This window comes from Amblyraja radiata, chromosome 9, assembly GCF_010909765.2.
Source record: "Amblyraja radiata isolate CabotCenter1 chromosome 9, sAmbRad1.1.pri, whole genome shotgun sequence".
In the NCBI taxonomy this organism is placed as follows: Eukaryota; Metazoa; Chordata; class Chondrichthyes; order Rajiformes; family Rajidae; genus Amblyraja; species Amblyraja radiata.
In genome coordinates this window covers 26,889,857-26,909,107 of record NC_045964.1, presented here as the reverse complement: position 1 = coordinate 26,909,107, position 19,251 = coordinate 26,889,857, and the positions used below count along the sequence as shown (strand labels likewise).

Below are 19,251 nucleotides of genomic sequence, written 5' to 3'. Positions count from 1 at the left end.
GCGGTGGAAAAGTGGCCGTGGCGGCAGTCACAGGGGACTCCGTCTCCCACACCTGATCGTCTGTCACGCTGGTGGGTGGGCTTCCCCTCGCTGAAGCCACGATCGGCCGGCCCTCTGCTGCTTTTGACAGTCCTCAGATCACTCCGGGCGTCGCTCGGGTCCAAGTCGTCCCGCTGCCGCCCCGCTCCCTACCTCTATCTTCCCCCCCTCTCTCTCTCTCTCTCCCCCTCCTCTCTCTCGCTCCCCCCTCCTCTCTCTCTCCCCCCTCCTCTCTCTCTCACTCCTCCCTCTCTCTCACCCTCCCTCTCTCTCTCCCCTCCCTCTCCTCCTCTCCTCTCCCTACCTCCTCTCCCTACCTCCTCTCCCCCCCCCCCTCCATCCCCCCCTTTTCCACGCCCTCCCTCCCCCACCTTTTCCAACCTTTTTCGCCACTGAAAAGCACAGAAAGAAACCAGATGAACTTGGATTTATAAATTGAATATTTTCAACTGAAATGTGTGCATAAGTTGCATAAAGTTACTCGAGGATGCAGATTTAAAATGTTCATTTTGATATTTTTATTCAGGACAGTTCGATACAACCTGAATCCACCAAGACTGAAATGATTGGAAAATGCAAGCAAATGCTGCCCTCTATAGAAAGATTGTGTATAACAACTCTTGACACAATATATCAGGAAACCTTTATAGATAAAGGATTAAGCTAATATACATTTCAGAACTGTTCAATGTTCTAAAAACTGTTGTCCGAAAACTGACAGAAAAATACATTTTGAATTAGTAAACAATGTGTGAGGGAAAAATAAAAATATCCTGCTCATCTGTGGAATTTGCAACATTACTGGATTATCTCTAAATATCAAATGGCACATCCTTTAACACATATATATTTAGTCAATTTATTTTCCACTCCCCTAAACAAATCAGACCTTGCATTGTTCATTCTCTTTTTTGACACAAGAAATATAGATGACTTCACTCAAAAAGAATGAATCAATAATCATTCTGAATGATGCATCCAAGCTAGTTTTAACCCAGGGCTCCAAATGCATTAAGGATGAAGAAACATCTCTCTGGGAATCATATAAAAAATCGATGCAGCTGATGCAATAACACATAATTAAAGAGTTAGTGACATGGGTCCTATTATAAATTATCAGGAGGATCTTGAAAAACACAATGAATAATTAGCTCTGTAATTAGATTTTGGTAATATAATGGAGACTTTTTATGTCACTTATAAAGTTCAGAAAATTGAAAACTTCCATTTCAAAATATCCAGTGTCAATGTTAAGCAATCACATAACAGATTTTCAACTAATGGATGAGTAACTTTTAGACCGTCCAGCCAAATTCAAACAGCAGAAATAAAAGGAAATATCTACTTTATTAGTGAAGAATCAAAACAAAAACTACAAGAAGCTGGAAGTCTTAAATAACAATAGAAAATGACAGATACATTTACCAAGGTAAGCAACATTTTAAAAAGAGAAATAATTAATGTTTCAAGTCAAAGACACTTCTTTAGTTCTGATGAAGGGCAACCTTTTTTGTTACCCTGCCTTTTAACTGCTGAAAATACATACTCAGACTATTCATATCTCTATATCTCTATATTACTAAAACTCTCACCTTGTTTGTTTGTCTGTTTGTTTGCCAAGTTTATCCGGGGGTTAGCCTTGTGAACCTACCCTGGACTCCCTCAATAGCAAGAATGTCCTTCCTCAAATTTGGAGACCAAATCTGCACACAATACTCCAGGTGTGTACGTCGGCGAGACCGCTTTTTGAATATTGTGTTCAGTTCTGGGCACCATGTTATAGGAAAAATATTGTCAAGCTTGAAAGTGTTCAGAAAAGATTTATGAGGATGTTGCCAGGACCAGAGGGTGTCAGCTACATGGAGAGGTTGAGTAGGCTGGGTCTCTATTCCATGGAGTGCAGGAGGATAAGGGGTGATCTTATAGAGGTGTATAAGATCATGAGATTAATAGATCAGGTAGATGCACAGAGTCTTTTGCCCAGAGTAGGGGAATCGAGGATCAGAGGACATAGGCTCAAGGTGAAGGGGAAAAGATTTAATAGGAATCCGAGAGGTAGCTTTTTCACACAAAGGGTGGTGGGTATTGAGAGCAAGCTGCCAGAGGACGTAGTTGAGGTTGGGACTATCCCATAGTTTAAGAAACAGTTAGACAGGGACATGGATATGAGAAGTTTGGAGGGATATTGTCCAAGCACAGGCAAGTGGAACTAGTGTAGCTGGGACATTGTTGGCTGGTGTGGGCGAGTTGGGCCGAAGGACCTGTTTCCACACTGTATCACACTATGACTCTATCTATGACTCTAAACATAGAATTCTTAAATAGAATCTTGCAGCGGCTGAAGAAAACATGAAAGAATAAAATGAGATTGATGTAATTGGATATTTGATGATAAACAAACTCCATGCTATATAATTTTCTGACTTTCTCTACCAACTCTATCCCCCAATTCCTTTAAAATTCAGAAATCCAATAAATATGGTTAGTTGCATAGCTGTCCAGGAAAGAGAATTCCAAAATGCCCCACTCTCTAAGTGAAGAAACTTTTCCTCATTGCCTCTCTTGTATTTCAATACTGTAATCCTGAGTTCTCAACTTCAGCAAAGAGAATCATCCTTTCCCATCTATTTCTCGAGTCCTTGAATAATTTTTACCATTTCAATGAAGTCACCTCTCATTCTTTTAACTTCTGGAGAACAGAGACATAGTCTATTTAATCCCTCCTCATATGACATACCTGGCATCTCAGGAAAATTCTGATAGGTCTTCACTATACACCCACTAAAGCAACAATATCCTATTCTTAAAATACGGTGGCAAAACTGTCCACACCACACCACACCACAAAGCTCTGTATAATTCCAGTGATACTTTACCCCCTTATTGCTAGAGGATTTGAGTAGAAGGCCACATACCACTTGTCTTTTTAAATAAATGCTGCACCATCATGCCAGCTTTCAGTGACTTCTACACAAGGACAGCCACGTCATTGTGAACATCATTATTCAATCTCTAGAGAAACAGGATTTGGTGTGGACAGTCTGAAAAAAGATCCTGACTTAAAACAACAACTATCCATGTTCTCCATAGATAATGCCTGATTTGTTGAGTTATCCAATCACTGTATTATTTTTCATTCAATCTCAAACTATTTAAAAAATATTCAGGATTTATGTTTTTTACCTTGCATTGGTGGATATTTACACACACACACACTAAACCTGCCATGCACATATGCATTTGTTCGCGTACCATTTTTTGAGTTCTTCCTAATTCTTCATGTTGACATTTGTCCATTATTTCTTTCCAATTACAATTGACAAAGCTGACTGAGTATTTACTGTCAATAGACACAAAATGCTGCAGTAACTCAGCGGGTCAGGCAGCATCTCTGGAAAAAAGGAATAGGTGATGCTTCGGGTCTAGACCCTTCTTCAAATTAGAGTGTTTACTGTTCCTGTGCAAATTTACACCGAGGTCATTATTTTCATTACTTAAATAAACATTTTTTTTTTCCAATGAGAGCCACTGTGTAGTTTATATGGAAGTTGTTAACCCAAATAATATGAAAACAATGATTTTAAATCTCCAGATTTGATTTATACATGCAGAGCATTCTCAAAAGTCTTTATTTTCAACATATGAAAATCCACCAGGATGAAAATGATACCAGCATCGGGAATAGGTTACATTCATGTTGGTTGGATTTTACAGGGAAACGCTAGTAGTTCTGTGCATTATTTCCAGCAGATGCTCACATATGCATCAGCAGATTTAGGACCTCTGTGCCTGCATGCATGGACAAACACACAAGTTCTGAACTGGCTAATAGCTGTTAATTGGCCATTCTCTAACACTAGACTCTACTCGGTTTATTCATGTGAAATTTGTGGGATCTACAAATAACAGGAAGTTTGTTTCACAATAAGTTTCTGGACATGAAAAGTACTAATAAAAGATGAAAATTGCATTTCATTGTACTCAATGTATCAATTATTTAGCTCCCTATATCTAACAAAATTGTGCAGAAAAAAAAAGATAACGGCCAGGGGTTAAACAAGACCTATCAGCCGATAATTTTGTAACTTGCCAGATATGTAAATGCTTCAGCAAAACCTGTTAGTTCATGCTAAGGATGACCAAGGAAAGGACCTTGAATTTAACTCTTGGAAAAGATGAGCAGGTTTCAATTCAAAGAAGTCTTGAGATCTAATCTCGGGTAGCCTTCCGAGCCAAAATAACTGTAATTTGAATGCCTGTAGATCTCTTTAGATTTTCTCCCAGGATGTTCTCTGATAGTTGGGGAAAATAATTGATTTTCACCCACAATCTATGTCCTCTAGTTTTTGACTCCCCTACCCCCTGGGAAAAAAACTGTAACCAGCCACTTTATCTCTACTCCACATGATTTTATGTGCCTCTAAAACTTCACCCCACAGCCTCCTATGCCCCAGGGAACAATGTCCCAGCCTATCCAATCTTGCCTTATAACTCAAACCTTCCAGTCCTGGAAACATTCTCATGAATCCTTTCTAAAGCTTTTTGAGCTTAATGACACCCTTCCTATAGCTGGGTGATCAGAATTACCTTAAGTTGACCCTCTACACATCTTACACACCTCAGGGGATTCACATGATCTCAACTGCCTATATCTGTCACACTGCTTTCTTTCCTGACCAATGCCACAATATCCATCATTTACCGGAATTTCCAATTTCTGCCAGTCTTGCCCTTCACTCTATCAGGAACCCAAATTCACTGAACTCTCCCCATCTCACTTTTAAAAGCCTCCAATTGGCCAGGCATCCCTCTACCTGCATACAGCCTCTCCCAATCAACCATTGCAATTTCCTGTCTCATGCCTTCAAAACGTGCCTTGCGCCATGTTAAGACATTAACTTGTGGAGCAGTCCTATATTTTTCCATAACTATTTAAAAACTAACAGCATTATGGTCACTAGTCCCAAACTCCTCCCCCAATGACATTAAAGTTATTTTCCCTGCCTCATTAGGTAATAGGAATTCTATTGTTGCCCCTTCTCCAGTAGGGCCATCTACAAATTGTTTGAAAAAGCTTGAGTGGACACAGAATCCTTCTTTATGGCCATGCTATTCTTCTCCAACATGTATAGAGTGGAATGATACTTACAGCGATAAAATAATCATGAATTAGGTTAACAGAAAAACTACTGTTGAATCATTGTATTAGATGTTGGAATAGGTACTTGTCAGAATACCTGCAAGAGAAGGTATTAATGGCAGCACAGTGACACCGCGGTAGAGTTGCCTTACAGTGCCAGAGACCCGGGTTCGATCCTGACTACATGTGCTGTCGGTGTAGAGTTTGCACGCTTTCCCTGTGACTGTTTTCTCCAGGTACCCTGGTTTCCTCCCAGTATCCCAAATATGTGCAGGTTTGTAAGTTAATAGGCCTGTAAAATGCCCCTAGCATGTAGGACGTGAATGTGGGATAACATAAAATTAGTGTACTGGCGATGGACGGTCAGCATGGACTAGGTAGGCCGAAGAGCCTGTTTCCACTCTGTATCTCTAAACTAAATTAAGTATCCTCTCTAAGTACTGCCATTCTCCCTAATCAAAAATTCAACTACCCCTCCACTCTTACCTCCACCACTGTCATGTCTGTGTCCTACAAACTAGAACATTCAGCTACCAGTCCTGCCTCTCGCTCAACTATGTTTCTGCTGTGCTATAATATCCCAGTCCTATATACCAATGCCTGCGCAGAGTTCTTCTCACTTGCCTGTCAGGCTTCTTGCATAAAAAATAAATGCAGTTTAATCTATTGTGCCTTACTTGCTCCAGGTCTAGCCCTTCCTGCCTATTTACTGAACTTGCTTGCTTTAATGTTTCGATTTGCCTCAACATTCCTCTCTGCCACACTACTAGTTTGTGTCCCACTCCCCTGCCAAACTAGTTTAAACTCTCCTGAATATCACTAGCAAATCTCCCAGCCAGCATATTGGCCCACTCCAGTTCAGGTGCAATCCATCCCTCTTGTACAGGTCTCACCACCTCTGGTAGAGAACTCAATGATCCATATACTTCAAGCCCTCTCTCCTGCACCAGCTTCGTAGCCATGTATTTAATTGCTATCTTCCAATTTCTTGCCTTGATAGTTTATGGCACAGAGAGTAATCCTGAGATTATAACCGGAGAGGTACTGTTTTTTAAACTTATGCCCCTGTCCCACTTAAGCGATTATTTAGGCGACTACAGGCAACATGGCTGTCGCCACATGGTCGCCGGGTTGTCGCCTGTATAGTCTCCTCAGTCGGCCCAAAGAATCGTAGCGTTTCTCTGGTCGACGCTGGATTTTGAAATGTTCAAAACTTCTTGGCGGCATTCGGCGACAGTTGGCTTGACGCCAATGAGCGTAGCCTGACATAGGTGCTGTCACAGGTTGTCGCCAGGATGACGTAGGTTGTCGCCGGTGCTGACTTCAGTGAATTCCATTGATGATTACCTACGTCAACCAGCACCAGGTACCAGCAACTGAATTGTCTTATCTTGTCGTAGTTTGTCGCGGGTGGATGTAGTTTGTCATAGGTGTGGTCGTAGGTGGACGTCCTAATAGGTCGCCGGTTGTCGGCAGCTTGCCATAGCATGACGTCGACTAGGTGGTAGGTTGTTGTAGACATTGTCGTAGACATTGTCGTAGGGGGGGTCCAGTCGCCGGTTTTTCGACGACCTGCTATGACTATGACAGTCGCCGAAAAAAATCACCTTAGTGGGACAGGCCCATTACTATCCAACTCTTGAAGATCAGTATTTTGCTATAGAACTGTTGAAATACCAGCAGAAAAGATGGCAATATTTCATTAAATATATTAACATCAAAATAAATTAAAAACTACTAGGTGATCTATAGTCTAGATGTTTGCACCTTTGTGAAATGCAAGCTAGATAATATGTAATCAGCATGGGGTACTAGTTTCTCTTTTATCCCAATTTGCTTCACTTGAATGCCCATCACTAAATCAGAGTATTGAACAGTTCCCTTCCAAGGCACTTCATGCTGTGAAGTTTTACCAATTAAAATATATATTAAGCTGTTATAAAAGACAAGAATAAAAACTAAAATAAACCATAGAAGTTAATTTCAGTTAAAACATTGATAGCTGATGTTATACAACTGATGTCTCAGTATGACCAGTGAATGAATTACAGATATCTCCACATTTCTCCAATCTAGAACTATAATGGAGAGCTTTGTTTTCATATGAAGTTTTCTCAGTGCAAATATTTAAGAGATGCATGAGCTTATCACAAGACATTCATTCCACAGAATCATGTGCATTTCCAGCTGATGTTGTAGTCTTCTTAACACATAAAATTTCAGGGCAAAGCAGATACAAAATTACACATGGATCAAAAGTCCCCCATGTTAATAGCTGATTCTTCCTTTTGAACCCAATGATATGAACAGTGAATTCTTCAATTTTACGTTACCACTAACTCAACCCCCACCCCCTTTCTTCCTCATACTCCCACCACCTGTCTTCCCCCCTTTATGCTCCACCTATTTCTCCCCTCAACCCCACCCCCTTGCCTATGTCCATCTATTACCTGCCACACTTTGTACTACCTCTCCCTTTTTCCAGCTTTCTTCTCCTCCTGTACAATCCGTTTGAAGAAGGGTCTCGACCGGAAACGTCACCCCTCCATGTTCTCCATAGATGCTGCCTGACCTGCTGAATTGCTCCAGCACTGTGTTCCTTTCATCTCCCCTATTGTATTCAAGGTCAAAATTTATATTTTAAATTGTAATGTCAAAATGGGTACATTTTGGACTTGTCTCTGGGTGAGCGTTCAGAATCAAGGTGGCACAAATCAGCAATCAGGCAAGTCAATGACACATGATCACACAGTGTACAATTCTGCAAATCAGGCATTTATGCAGACTTTACGTTTCGCTTAACTGCATGAAGACGTTACAAATGTAGGCATGGTCATATCAAAAGGTATTTACAAATCAAATTTAAAGTATTTTAACCAACCTTGTTCCTCGGAATCCTGTTGCTGGAAATTTTCGTTTCTGTTCTTAAACTCTGATTGCAAAACACTTTCTTCATTCAAATTATCTTTCACATCTATACTTTTAGTTGTGATACAACTATATCTGGATGCAGCTGGCTTTAAATAGTCATCATCTGAAGTTGTATGCTCTGTATCTAATACAGGTAGTGGAAGGATCCTGTGATGGAGTTGAGGGCTTGGCAAAGTCAAAGGTGATGAAAGAGGAGACACATGATGCTTTATATCATTAGTGGGACATGAATTGTTAAAAATATTACTAACAGCAGTCAGTAACGATAAAGAATCACTTTTGTTGCATCCATTAAGATGGCCATCCATGGAAGCTTTTTCAACAGTTTCAAGAGGCTCTAGAAACATTTCTTCTTTAATGCCAAATGTGTCCTCTCTTGATAATTTCCTATCGTCGCAAGTCAGAATAGTTCCACTTGCATGTGCATTGCTCTTTAACACCCTGTGCCATTCACCTGTTTCATAAAATTGTTCACTCTGAACAACATTCATCAGATTCTTGTTGACATAACCAAAGGTCTGTGAATTTGCACCGTTTTCTGTCTTTTCTTCAAAAGATTCCAAGTCCTTTTTACTTTTATCTATATTTCCTTTACTAAAAGTAGGATCCAAATCTATAAAAGCCTTTGGTGTGGAGTCAACATTCCCCCTGTTAACAATTGTGCTCTGCATTCCAGTTACCACTGTTGAAATGTTTTGTTCCTCAGTACATTTGATTGTATCCTCTGCAAATGGACCACAATTTTTAATTCCTTCTGTCTTTGAAATAGTCAGAACATCTTTCTGCACAACTGCTTCTACAGCCTGATCTTTGGGAAGCACACTCTCAACAGTGCTCTTGTTTGTTAAACCATCGTCAGGGTGATAAATCCTGTGCTCCGAAGGTAAATTTGTCCCAAACAGGGAACTATTGGCCTTGTCCTCAGGCTTCTCTTTTCCTTCCTAAGCAATTACCATGTTGTTGTTGCAGGAAATGTATGGTATCTTGCAAATCACCCAATAAACTATTGCTGCCAATAACCAGGTCTTCAGTATTCAATTCATTGTCATGCTTTGACATAAAGATACATCCATCAGCTTCTAACGGAAATGTTTTTGCATCATCCTGAAAATCCAAGTTGTCCCTGTTTAACTCTGACTTAGGTGTTTTTGTTTCCAACGACAAATCAATATTTACCATGGTTGACTGGAGGCTTCTGCTTTTACTGTAATTAACTGAATAAGAAGTACCAACAGTGTCTTTTATCTGATTTTTCTTACCACTTATAAAAATAGGTTCTGATCCAGAAATAGATTTCTTTTTTACATTTTGACGTGAAGGCTCCTCAGTACTTTCTCTTCTTTTGCCAAGCTTTTTCAGTTTTTTGATTTTAGTATCACTTTTTTTACGGTCAGATGTCATTGCCACCAAATGCTTCACATCAAATGCACCATAATCTTCTTCGTGTTCACTTGGCTTATTTTCAATCTCTTGAATGTCCTGAAGTTTCACATCTTGATTTCCCATTTTCAAAATCAGACGATAAGCTGGCGTAATCGTAAAGGCATCAGCAAATAGAGATTGCTTCTCAGCAGCAAATAAAGGCACAGCAGTGTTAACAGAGTTTGTTGTGTCAGTTTGTTTCTGAATGTGCAGAGTGTTGTCACAGTACAAACCTCTCTTTTTTCCAGCCCCTGATCCCTCCTTCGCTTGATTATATTCTGGAGAACATTTCACCGAGCTATCGAACAACATACTGCATTTCTGCAAAATCCATCTAGCCTCTCCCCCAAGGCAGTAGTAACTGATGAAGCATAGTTCTTTGATAGGTTTATGTAACTGTTGGGTAGTATGAGTATCTTCCATTATAAGTAACGTTCCACCAAATTATTTACTCACTTCACTTAATTAAAAAGCCTGACTCAAAGAAGTCATGTGATTGTCATGTTCCACTGGATCCATTAAGTTTATTTTCACAATGTCAGAGTCCTGCAGAAAAATAATTTTATAAAAGTATTTTACTGGAGTTACCATCATCATCCATCAACATTAGCAAAATCGTTATTGTCTGGAAGGGGAATGTGAACAGTCAACAATCTTAAATTTCTAAGTGCAATAACCTGATTTGCATTTTTAACATGGGCTTCGGTCCCTGCCACCAACAATTTAAAATTTCAGTGATCCAAATTCCTCACTAGATTTAAGCAAAAGATAAAGGAGGTACAATTGAGTAAGTTCTTTTTAAATTCAGGACCGTAGACAAAAATATGATTAAAAGCTAAATAAACTATGATAGTCTGGTCTTCAGTTGCTCTCATTAGTTCTCATTCTATAGTTTAACTGAGGTTCACTGAAAAGAAAATTAAAAGACAGATAAATAGACTAATAGCAAAGTGTAGCCCGAGATTGGAAATACAGTAGTGTAATGGACATTTAAAGAAAAATCTAATCTTTAATTAATGGAACAGGAAATCATGGCAAAAAATTTACATCAATGCATTGATAGACTGTTATATCATATTGTCTGAAGGGTGTTCACATATGGTCAGTTATTTCATGAAGAATTTCAAATTAACACTTTCCAAATAAATCTCAATTCATCTAATTGGAATCAGAAATTGTTATAAAATGTTGGAAAAAAAGCATTGAACTAATAGCTTTTTAAATTGTGCAATGAAAAGTAAAGGGCCTGTCCCACCAGCATGCGATTGCATGCGTCTAGTGCGACCAAACGTGGTTGCTTAAGGTGTACGGCCTCGCGGGGCCGGTCCCACTTCGATCGGCGGAGGCGTATGGTGTTGTGCGGGGCTGATCCCGACATTGAGCGGGGCACCGAAAATCCTGCACTGTCCGAAAATCCCGCGCGACAACGGCCTGTCGGCCCGCAGCCGCATTGAGACCGTATGCAGCGTCTTGACGTCGTACGCAGCGTCTTGATGTTGTACGCAGCGTCTTGACGTCGCACGCAGCGTCTTGACAGCGTACGCATACCGCGTGGTGTTGCGCGATGACGTCACCACCCGGCGTGCCATTGCGTGATGACGTCACCGCCCGACACCGTGCGACGTCCAAATTCAGTCGGCCCGCCTCCTGCACAACTCCACTCGCCTCCGTGGTTCGAATTGGGACCGACTCCACGAGGCTGTACGCCTCAAGCGTTTGGTCGCGCTAGACGCATGCAATCGCATGTTGGTGGGACAGGCCCTTAAGGTCAACACTGAGAGCAGCCAATTTAATTTGGATAATTTGGATTTGGACAATATAAAAATATTGTTTTTGTTTTTTTAATTCTTGATTCATTAGGGAATTTATTTTAAAATAGTTATTTTAAAATATTTATTATAATTATTCATTTGGTTGAAAGAAAAGGAGTGAAGGGCAAGGAAAAAAAGCAAAGAGGATTTACAAAAAATAATGTGATTTTCAGTACACTAGGGAGAAAGAGGGCTGGAGGTTCGGATGGGGAGGACAGTGGAGATTGTTGGTGTACAAGTCAATGCTCAGTTAATTAGAGTTCTGTAAAGGGGTTTAAACAGAGCAGAAGGATTAGCAAAAAGATTTGAAACAAAGGAATCTAAATTTAAAAGAATTTGACAAATGAAATAGATTCAAAGGAAATTTAATAAAACAATAAATGAAAAAGGGACCCACACAAGAAGCTATGGCATTAATTAGATAGGTTAAAGTATAGTAAGGCATGGGGAAAGCAAGCTTTATTATAAAGGAATAAGCACTTAAGGAAATATCATGATTTTTATTTTATTTAATTCGCTGATTTGAAAGGAATACATTGTCTCCAAGAAAAAGAAAGATTAAGAAAATTTCTCAGGGTAATTTTAACCGCTCTTCCAACCAATAACAATCATACTTTCCAAATTATATTAAATTGTACAAATTAAACTGATATTATACAAAAAACAAAATATTTGAGTGAGAAGAAAGTTTCTTTTGGACTTTAAAATCTAACAATGGGAATTATTTTTAAAAAAGAGACAAATTCTTAAGAATCAGTACTGTGCTATATTCTCCATACTTGTCTTCTTTGTGGATGCGTTCCTTAAGGTCTCAGCTTCCACCCTCAAAATAGTGCCACCCATTCCACCACTTCTCCTGCCCCTCCCTGCCTTTGCTCTCTCACCCTCGACATTACCTCTGTGAATCGATCCACAACTTAGGTAATGTCACACTACCATTGTCATTGGGTGAGCGACAGTTGATCCCCAACTGAATAATAGAAGACCGAAACCATCTTCTCTGGTATCAGTAATGAATTCTGCACTTTGCCATCAACTACAAAACCTTCCTCGCTACAATTTATGACAGTTCATAACCTTGGTGTCCGGCATAACCAAGATGTTCCGATCCCATAACCCACCATTAAGGATTAAGGATTACCTTGTTACTATTTCTGCAAAGGTGTCCTGCCTGTTCACCTCAAATGATAGGGAACTGAAACCCTCATATGTCTGCTGCATGTCTTGTTTTTCAACAATTATTCAACCCCCCCAAAATAACAATTTCACCCAAAACTACTTTGCTTGTATCCTTTCTTGAAATATGTCCTTCTCCCTATCAATCCTGTTGTTCCTAACCTATATTTGTTCACAGATCCGCAAAGCAATCTGGTCACATCCTTATTTACATTTCCTCTCAATTTCCGCCCCATCTCTCCATTATTCTCCAGCTCAACCACACAATACATCTGCATTTGCTCCAGCATACCTAAATTATTACTTGCTCCCTCTATTCTGATATTAACAGTTATTATCACACTCAGTATCCCTGCCCCATTAACTGCATCTATTTTACTCCTTCAGAAAATGTATCTTAAATGAATCTTCTGGACTAAACCATTATTCATCCCAATTAATTCCTTTTAAGACCATCTTTTATCACTCTCTGCCAAATCAAAGTTTTTTCACTTTGAAATTCAGGCTTGATGTTGTTGCAGGGGTAGGGGGAGAGGGGAGGTGGGGATGGGATTGGACATTAGAGTTTCTTACGTGCATATCTGTGTTTTTCAGATTGTAAACCCTGTTCTAGACCCCCAACAGGGGAAAGAAACATTAATCCCTCATGTACCTTGTCAAGCCCTGTAATGAGTTTATATGTTTCACTGAGATCATTATTCTAAACTTGAAAGTACAGGTCCAATCTGAAAAATCCCATATATATCTTTCCACATATAACAAACTTTCCAGCTCAGGAATTAACCTGGTGAACTTTTGCTGCAGTCATAATGAATACATCGATAGAGACAGAAGAGTGTACTCAATATTCCAGACATATAATTAGGACTTCATGTAATTGGAACAAGACAGCTCCATTCTTGTAATGAAGACTAACATAATTTGTTTTCCTACAACTTGCTGTAACTGCATACTAACTCTGAGTGATTCGTGTACCATGGATCCTTTGAACACAAAATCTTTCAAATTTTCACAATTCAACAATGTTTTACCATATTTCCTCTCATCACCGATTCACTTATTCCATCTATACTCCTCTGACGCTTCTTTGCAACCCCCTCACTGTTGATAGAACCACCGAGTATTGGTGAACATTGGCACAAAACGATACAGAACTCGCTTTTACAGATTATATTTTAAGGTTAGATATTTATCCAAGAATACTCCCTGACATTCAAAAATGAATCAGAAATCACAAGACAGCGTAAAACAAATCAATGTTTGTTGTAATGCACAAAAGATTTTGAGTATTTTCTCCATAATTTTAATGTGGAATGACTACCTACTACTAAATATAAAACACTGAAAATAGAAATATGCACGAGTTGGAAAGCTGTGTGTAAAAGCCACGGTTCAAGTCACAAACACATAATTCCGACTGATAATCCAATGCTGTATTTTTTGCAACACACTACTGACAAACATTTCAGACAAGATTCAAAACATAGGCCTTATCTGGCTTCTCAGGAAGAAAACATCCTGCTTTTTTAAAGGCAAAATATAAACCCGAAGATTTATTCATTTATTTCAAAGCTATAAATAACATGGCAAATTGACCATCAATCCTATTACATACAGTGCCCCCCATAATGTTTGGGACAAAGACCCATCATTTATTTATTGGCCTCTGTACTCCACAATTTGAGATTTGTAATGGAAAAAAATCACATGTGGTTAAAATGCACATTGTCAGATTGTAATAAAGGCCATTTCTATACATTTTGGTTTCATCATGTAGAAATTACAGCAATGTTTATACATTGTCCCCCCATTTCAGGGCACCATAATGTTTCGGACACAGCATTGTCATGTAAATGAAAGTAGTCATATTTAGTATTTTGTCGCATATCCTTTGCATGCAATGACTGCTTGAAGTCTGCGATTCATGGACATCACCAGTTGCTGGGTGTCTTCTCTGGTGATGCTCTGCCAGACCTGTAATGCAGCCATCTTTAGCTTATGCTTGTTTTGAGGGCTAGTCCCCTTCAGTTTTCTCTTCAGCTAATAAAAGACATGCTCAATAGGGTTCAGATCAGGTGATTAACTTGGCCACTCAAAAATTGGCAATTTTTTAGCTTTGAAAAGCTCCTTTATTGCTTTAATAGTATGTTTGGGATCATTTTCTTGCTGTGGAGTGAACCACCGGCCAATGAGTTTTGAGGCATTTGTTTGAACTTGAGCAGATAGAATGTGTCTATACACTTCAGAATGCTACTACCATCAGCAGTTGTATCATCAATGAAGATAAATGAGCCTGTACCTTCAGCAGCCATACATGCCCAGGCCAGAACACCCCCACCACCATGTTTCACAGATGAGGTGGTATGCTTTGGATCTTGGCCAGTTCCTTCTCTCCTCCATACTTTGCTCTTGCAATCACTCTGATATGTTAATCTTCATCTCATCTGTCCACAAGACCTTTTTCCAGAACTGTGGTTGCTCTTTTAAGTACATCTTGGCAAATGTAACCGGGCCATCCTATTTTAGCAGTTAACCAGTGGTTTGCATCTTGCAGTGTAGCCTCTGTATTTCTATAGACAATAGACAGTAGGTGCAGGAGTAGGCCATTCGGCCCTTTAAGCCAGCACCGCCATTCAATGTGATCATGGCTGATCATCCCCAATCAGTACCCCGTTCCTGCCTTCTCCCCATATCCCCTGACTCTGCTATTTTTCAGAGCCCTATCTAGCTCTCTCTTGAAAGCATCCAGAGAACCCGCCTCCACTGCCCTCTGAGGCAGAGAATACCACAGACTCACCACACTGTGAAAAAAAGTGTTTCCTCGTCTCCGTTCTAAATGGCTTACTCCTTATTCTTAAACTGTGGCCCCTGGTTCTGGACTCCCCCAACATCGGGAACATATTTCCTGCCTCTAGTGTGTCCAAACCCTTAACAATCTTATATGTTTCAATGAGAATCCCTCTCATCCTTCTAAACTCTGTTCATTAAATCTTCAGCGGACAGTGGTCATTGACAAATCCACACCTGAATCCTGTAGAGTGTTTCTGATATTTTTCTTTATAATAGAGAAGTCTTCTGTCATCAGCTGTGGATGTCTTCCTTTGCCTGCCAGTCCCTTTGCGATTAGAAAGCTCACCAGTGCTCTCTTTCTTCTTAATGAATGTTCCAAACAGTTGATTTTGGTGAGCCTAAGGTTTGGCTGATGTCTCTAACTGTTTTATTCTTGTTCCTCAGTCTCAGAATGGCTTCTTTGACTTTCATTTACACAACTTTGGTCCTCATGTTGATGAACAGCAATAAAGGTTTCCAAAGATGATGGAAAGACTGGAGGAAAGACTAGGTGCTGAGAACGCTCTCATACCTGCAATGAGGAGGCAATGAAACACACCTAAGCAATTACAAATGCCTGTGAAGCCATGTGTCCCAAACATTATGGTCCCTTGAAATTAGGGGACTATGTATAAACACAGCTGTAGTTTCCACATGGTGAAACCAAAATGTATAAAAATGGCCTTTAATAAAATCTGACAATGTGCACTTTAACCACATGTGATTTTTTCTATCACATATCTCAAATCGTGGAGTACAGAGGCAAATAAATAAATGATGGGTCTCTGTCCCAAACATGGTGTTTGGGAAGTAAGTTGCTGTCTAAATTTAAATGCATAATTTTGCAACCATTCAGTAAATGATGTTTGAATAAATATGTGCTATAGTTGGATAGCAAATTAAAATGTACAAGTTAGGCTCTGTTACAATATGGACCCTGTCTCTTTGCAACCTGACATCAACATCCAAAGAACTATAATTCTGCGACAAAGTAAAATGTCACTTGGATAATACGTTGTAAGCACGTTATATTCCTGCTTTTAAAAACATACATTTCCAAATTTTGTTGGTAAAGTAATATCTAAGACATGTGCTGGGTCATTCATACCAAAATTAATCTACAGCTTGTAACAAACAAGTTATCCCATGAATTGTAAACTGTTTAAGTTTCCAACAGGGGATGAAAGCTATTCCTTCATTAGCTTGGCAAAGATGGTTAAAAGCAGCTCCCTGCTTAACCTCTGTTTGATTTTTGTGTCATTGCTGCTTTTGCATATTAATAGTCCATTAAACACTACATAGGTATAAGTCTGCAATTTATCTGTAATAGCGTCACAGCACAGAAACTTTGGCCCTTTGGCTCATTTTGTCCATGCTGACCAAGATGCCCCATCCAAGCTGGTCCCATTTGCTAGTACCTGATCCGTATCCCTCAAAACCTTTCCTATGCATGTACTTGTCCAAATGTATTTTGTGGAAACAAGGAATTGCAAATGTTGGTTTAGAAAAAAAAAGACACAAGGCACAGGGAACAATGCTGACAATTTTTGGGGCAATTTGCATCACTTAATAATCCTCTGGATGGTACAGCCATAAAAATAAAAACACTCTTTACCACATTCCAAAATATAACAGTGACACCACGTCCAAGAAATCATACTTCATGGACAGCCAATTGTCAGATTTTTTAGTCAGTCATATATTTGATAAATGGACATGGTTTAAAGTCAGGAACAATCTAACATTATTAGAAACATTTAAAAATAAAAACGATGACAACAAACACGTAAAGAATTCCCTAGGAATATGCTGTAATTGCTTAATAGATGTTTTAAAAAGGCAAATGTATGTTTGTATTGCTGCGTCAAATACATGAAAGGGTTAATGTAGGTATTCAATAACAATCTCACGGAAAATTGAACTTCATTCATTTGATTTTAATGGTCACAATAAAATGCCTATTTATTATACGTTTAAAACACTTATTCGTAACAACTTACTATTGATAGTCAATTTACCTGGTGTGTGAGTGTGTGAGAGAGAGAGAGAGATGGACGAAGTGAGATTATCCGCAGATGTCTACTCTAGCTGGGGCTAGATGTTGTTGCCTCGTCAACAGCATTTCTCTCCCCTTGCAATCGGTTCCGTAGCAGCAGCAGCAGCTGTGCCGGGACCTGGCGAGTGATTGACGGCCGGCACAGCCACTCAGACCGGCCGCGGCGGCTGCATTGGGCCTATCACGGGACTGAGAGTGGGCGGGACGATCCCTGGCAAACTGTCAACGCGCTTGAGTTAATCTCGCGGGTTATTTATAGAGCAGGGACCTGAACCCAAGAAAAAGGGAAAAAACATCGCAATCCAACAAAATGCGCCTTCGCAAAAAAATTAATTAAAAAAAAATAGTTTCCTCACACATCTGTGAGTGTAATTTCCTCCTGCGCTTTTGTCCAAATAGACTTGATATGAGTTCTTTAAAAATATCCTAAGCAAAAAAAAACGAAGCCTTAAGATAAATGTTAAAAATTAAAGCGTTTGTGGTCCTGCGAATAATTTTAATTATTTTTCAGAAAAAAATAAATTGTAAAATGATGTCAAGAGGACCTAGAATGAAGTAAGTGTGAATTTGTATCTATTTACAATTTAAATGGGATAGAGGAAAGCAGTTTATGTCCAAATACCACAGGGCAAATTGTGAAACTGGATAGCTAAAATATGTTTAATGAAAAACGCGTGAGGTCCTTCCCGTCCTCTTCTATATAATAATTGGTGCATAAAATGAGTGACAAATCTTACCTTCAACACTGAAGACCTAGAAATACTTGTCGAGATTGACCTCAGAATTTCCATAATTGTATGCCTGGCCACTTACACTTCCAAACCGATTGATACTTATTTTGTTTCCTTATCTAAGATAAATTTAGTTACATTGAGACCCAGAGATGTATGGTTACGTTTACTTTCTTTGCCCACCAACTCGGCAAAAAGGATACGCACTTTAAATTGCTGGCCGAGGTGAGGTGAGGTGGATGAGACATTTATCCAGTTGACCAAGATCTCCCCTCCCAATCCATTTGGGATAGATCAGGGGAAAAATAAATAGTTTAACGTAGCAAGAAATATAGAGGAGAGAAAATACTATATTACCCCAAGAAGATAACTATTTTCCACCTTTAGTGAGAATTCACCATTTAAACAGTTGCATGTTTGGGGGATAGGGGATAGATTTGCAAGAAAGTCCACGTTCAATTTGTAATAATTAAATAGCTGCTCACACAATTAATGCGCAGACTTGGATTTAAAATTGCGTGCGATTTTTTTACAATAATGACTTTGAGCAGTGCCACGTGTGATACAGCAAATGCTGCTTTGAATTTTGTACAATATTTATTTCTCTCAAATTGTTGCGTGATAACAGTAAGCACACTAGGCATTGATATTTTAGCTGTTGCATTTCATGTACTGTATAATAGGCTTAGCCGCGTAGGTAAATGTATGGTAATAATGTTGGACTAATCTGAACAGAGGCTAGTTTCTTGTCTCAGGTAACAACATATTTTAACTATCTGGTTTGTTTTCTCTCTTTCCACATTAAATCATGACTTTATTTTTGTATGTAGAATTATGAAAATGTAGTGAATGGCTATCTTCATTAGAGACATCCCTCTGTCTTCCATAGAAAAAGGTAATTAGCAATCTTCTAACATTTTTCTTTATTATTTTTCAACTTTAAATATACAAGCCAAATTATTCATTTGTGTGTTTATACTTGGATCAGACAATACTTAGTTTTTCAATAAAATAAAAAAGAGCTAAGCCAAGGTTTCCTGATTTGTTTCATTGTCAAGCAGCTGTTCTGCATCAGCACATCATGAAACATGTTGACATTCCAATACTTGCTCTTAA

General features: G+C 39.2%; 1 protein-coding gene across 1 annotated transcript in view; it reads right to left on the bottom strand.

Moving 5' to 3' along the window:
* Positions 1–17,501, bottom strand: part of fmn1 (formin 1) — a 313,397-nt gene extending 295,896 nt beyond the window's left edge. The window contains exons 1-2 of the mRNA XM_033026936.1: positions 17,367–17,501; positions 8,061–10,078 (exon numbers count right to left, since the gene is read on the bottom strand). Coding sequence (XP_032882827.1) covers positions 8,061–8,781 — 721 coding nt within the window. The 5' untranslated portion in view covers positions 8,782–10,078; positions 17,367–17,501. The remainder of the gene's footprint in view (positions 1–8,060; positions 10,079–17,366) is intronic.
* Positions 17,502–19,251: the final 1,750 nt, after the last annotated feature.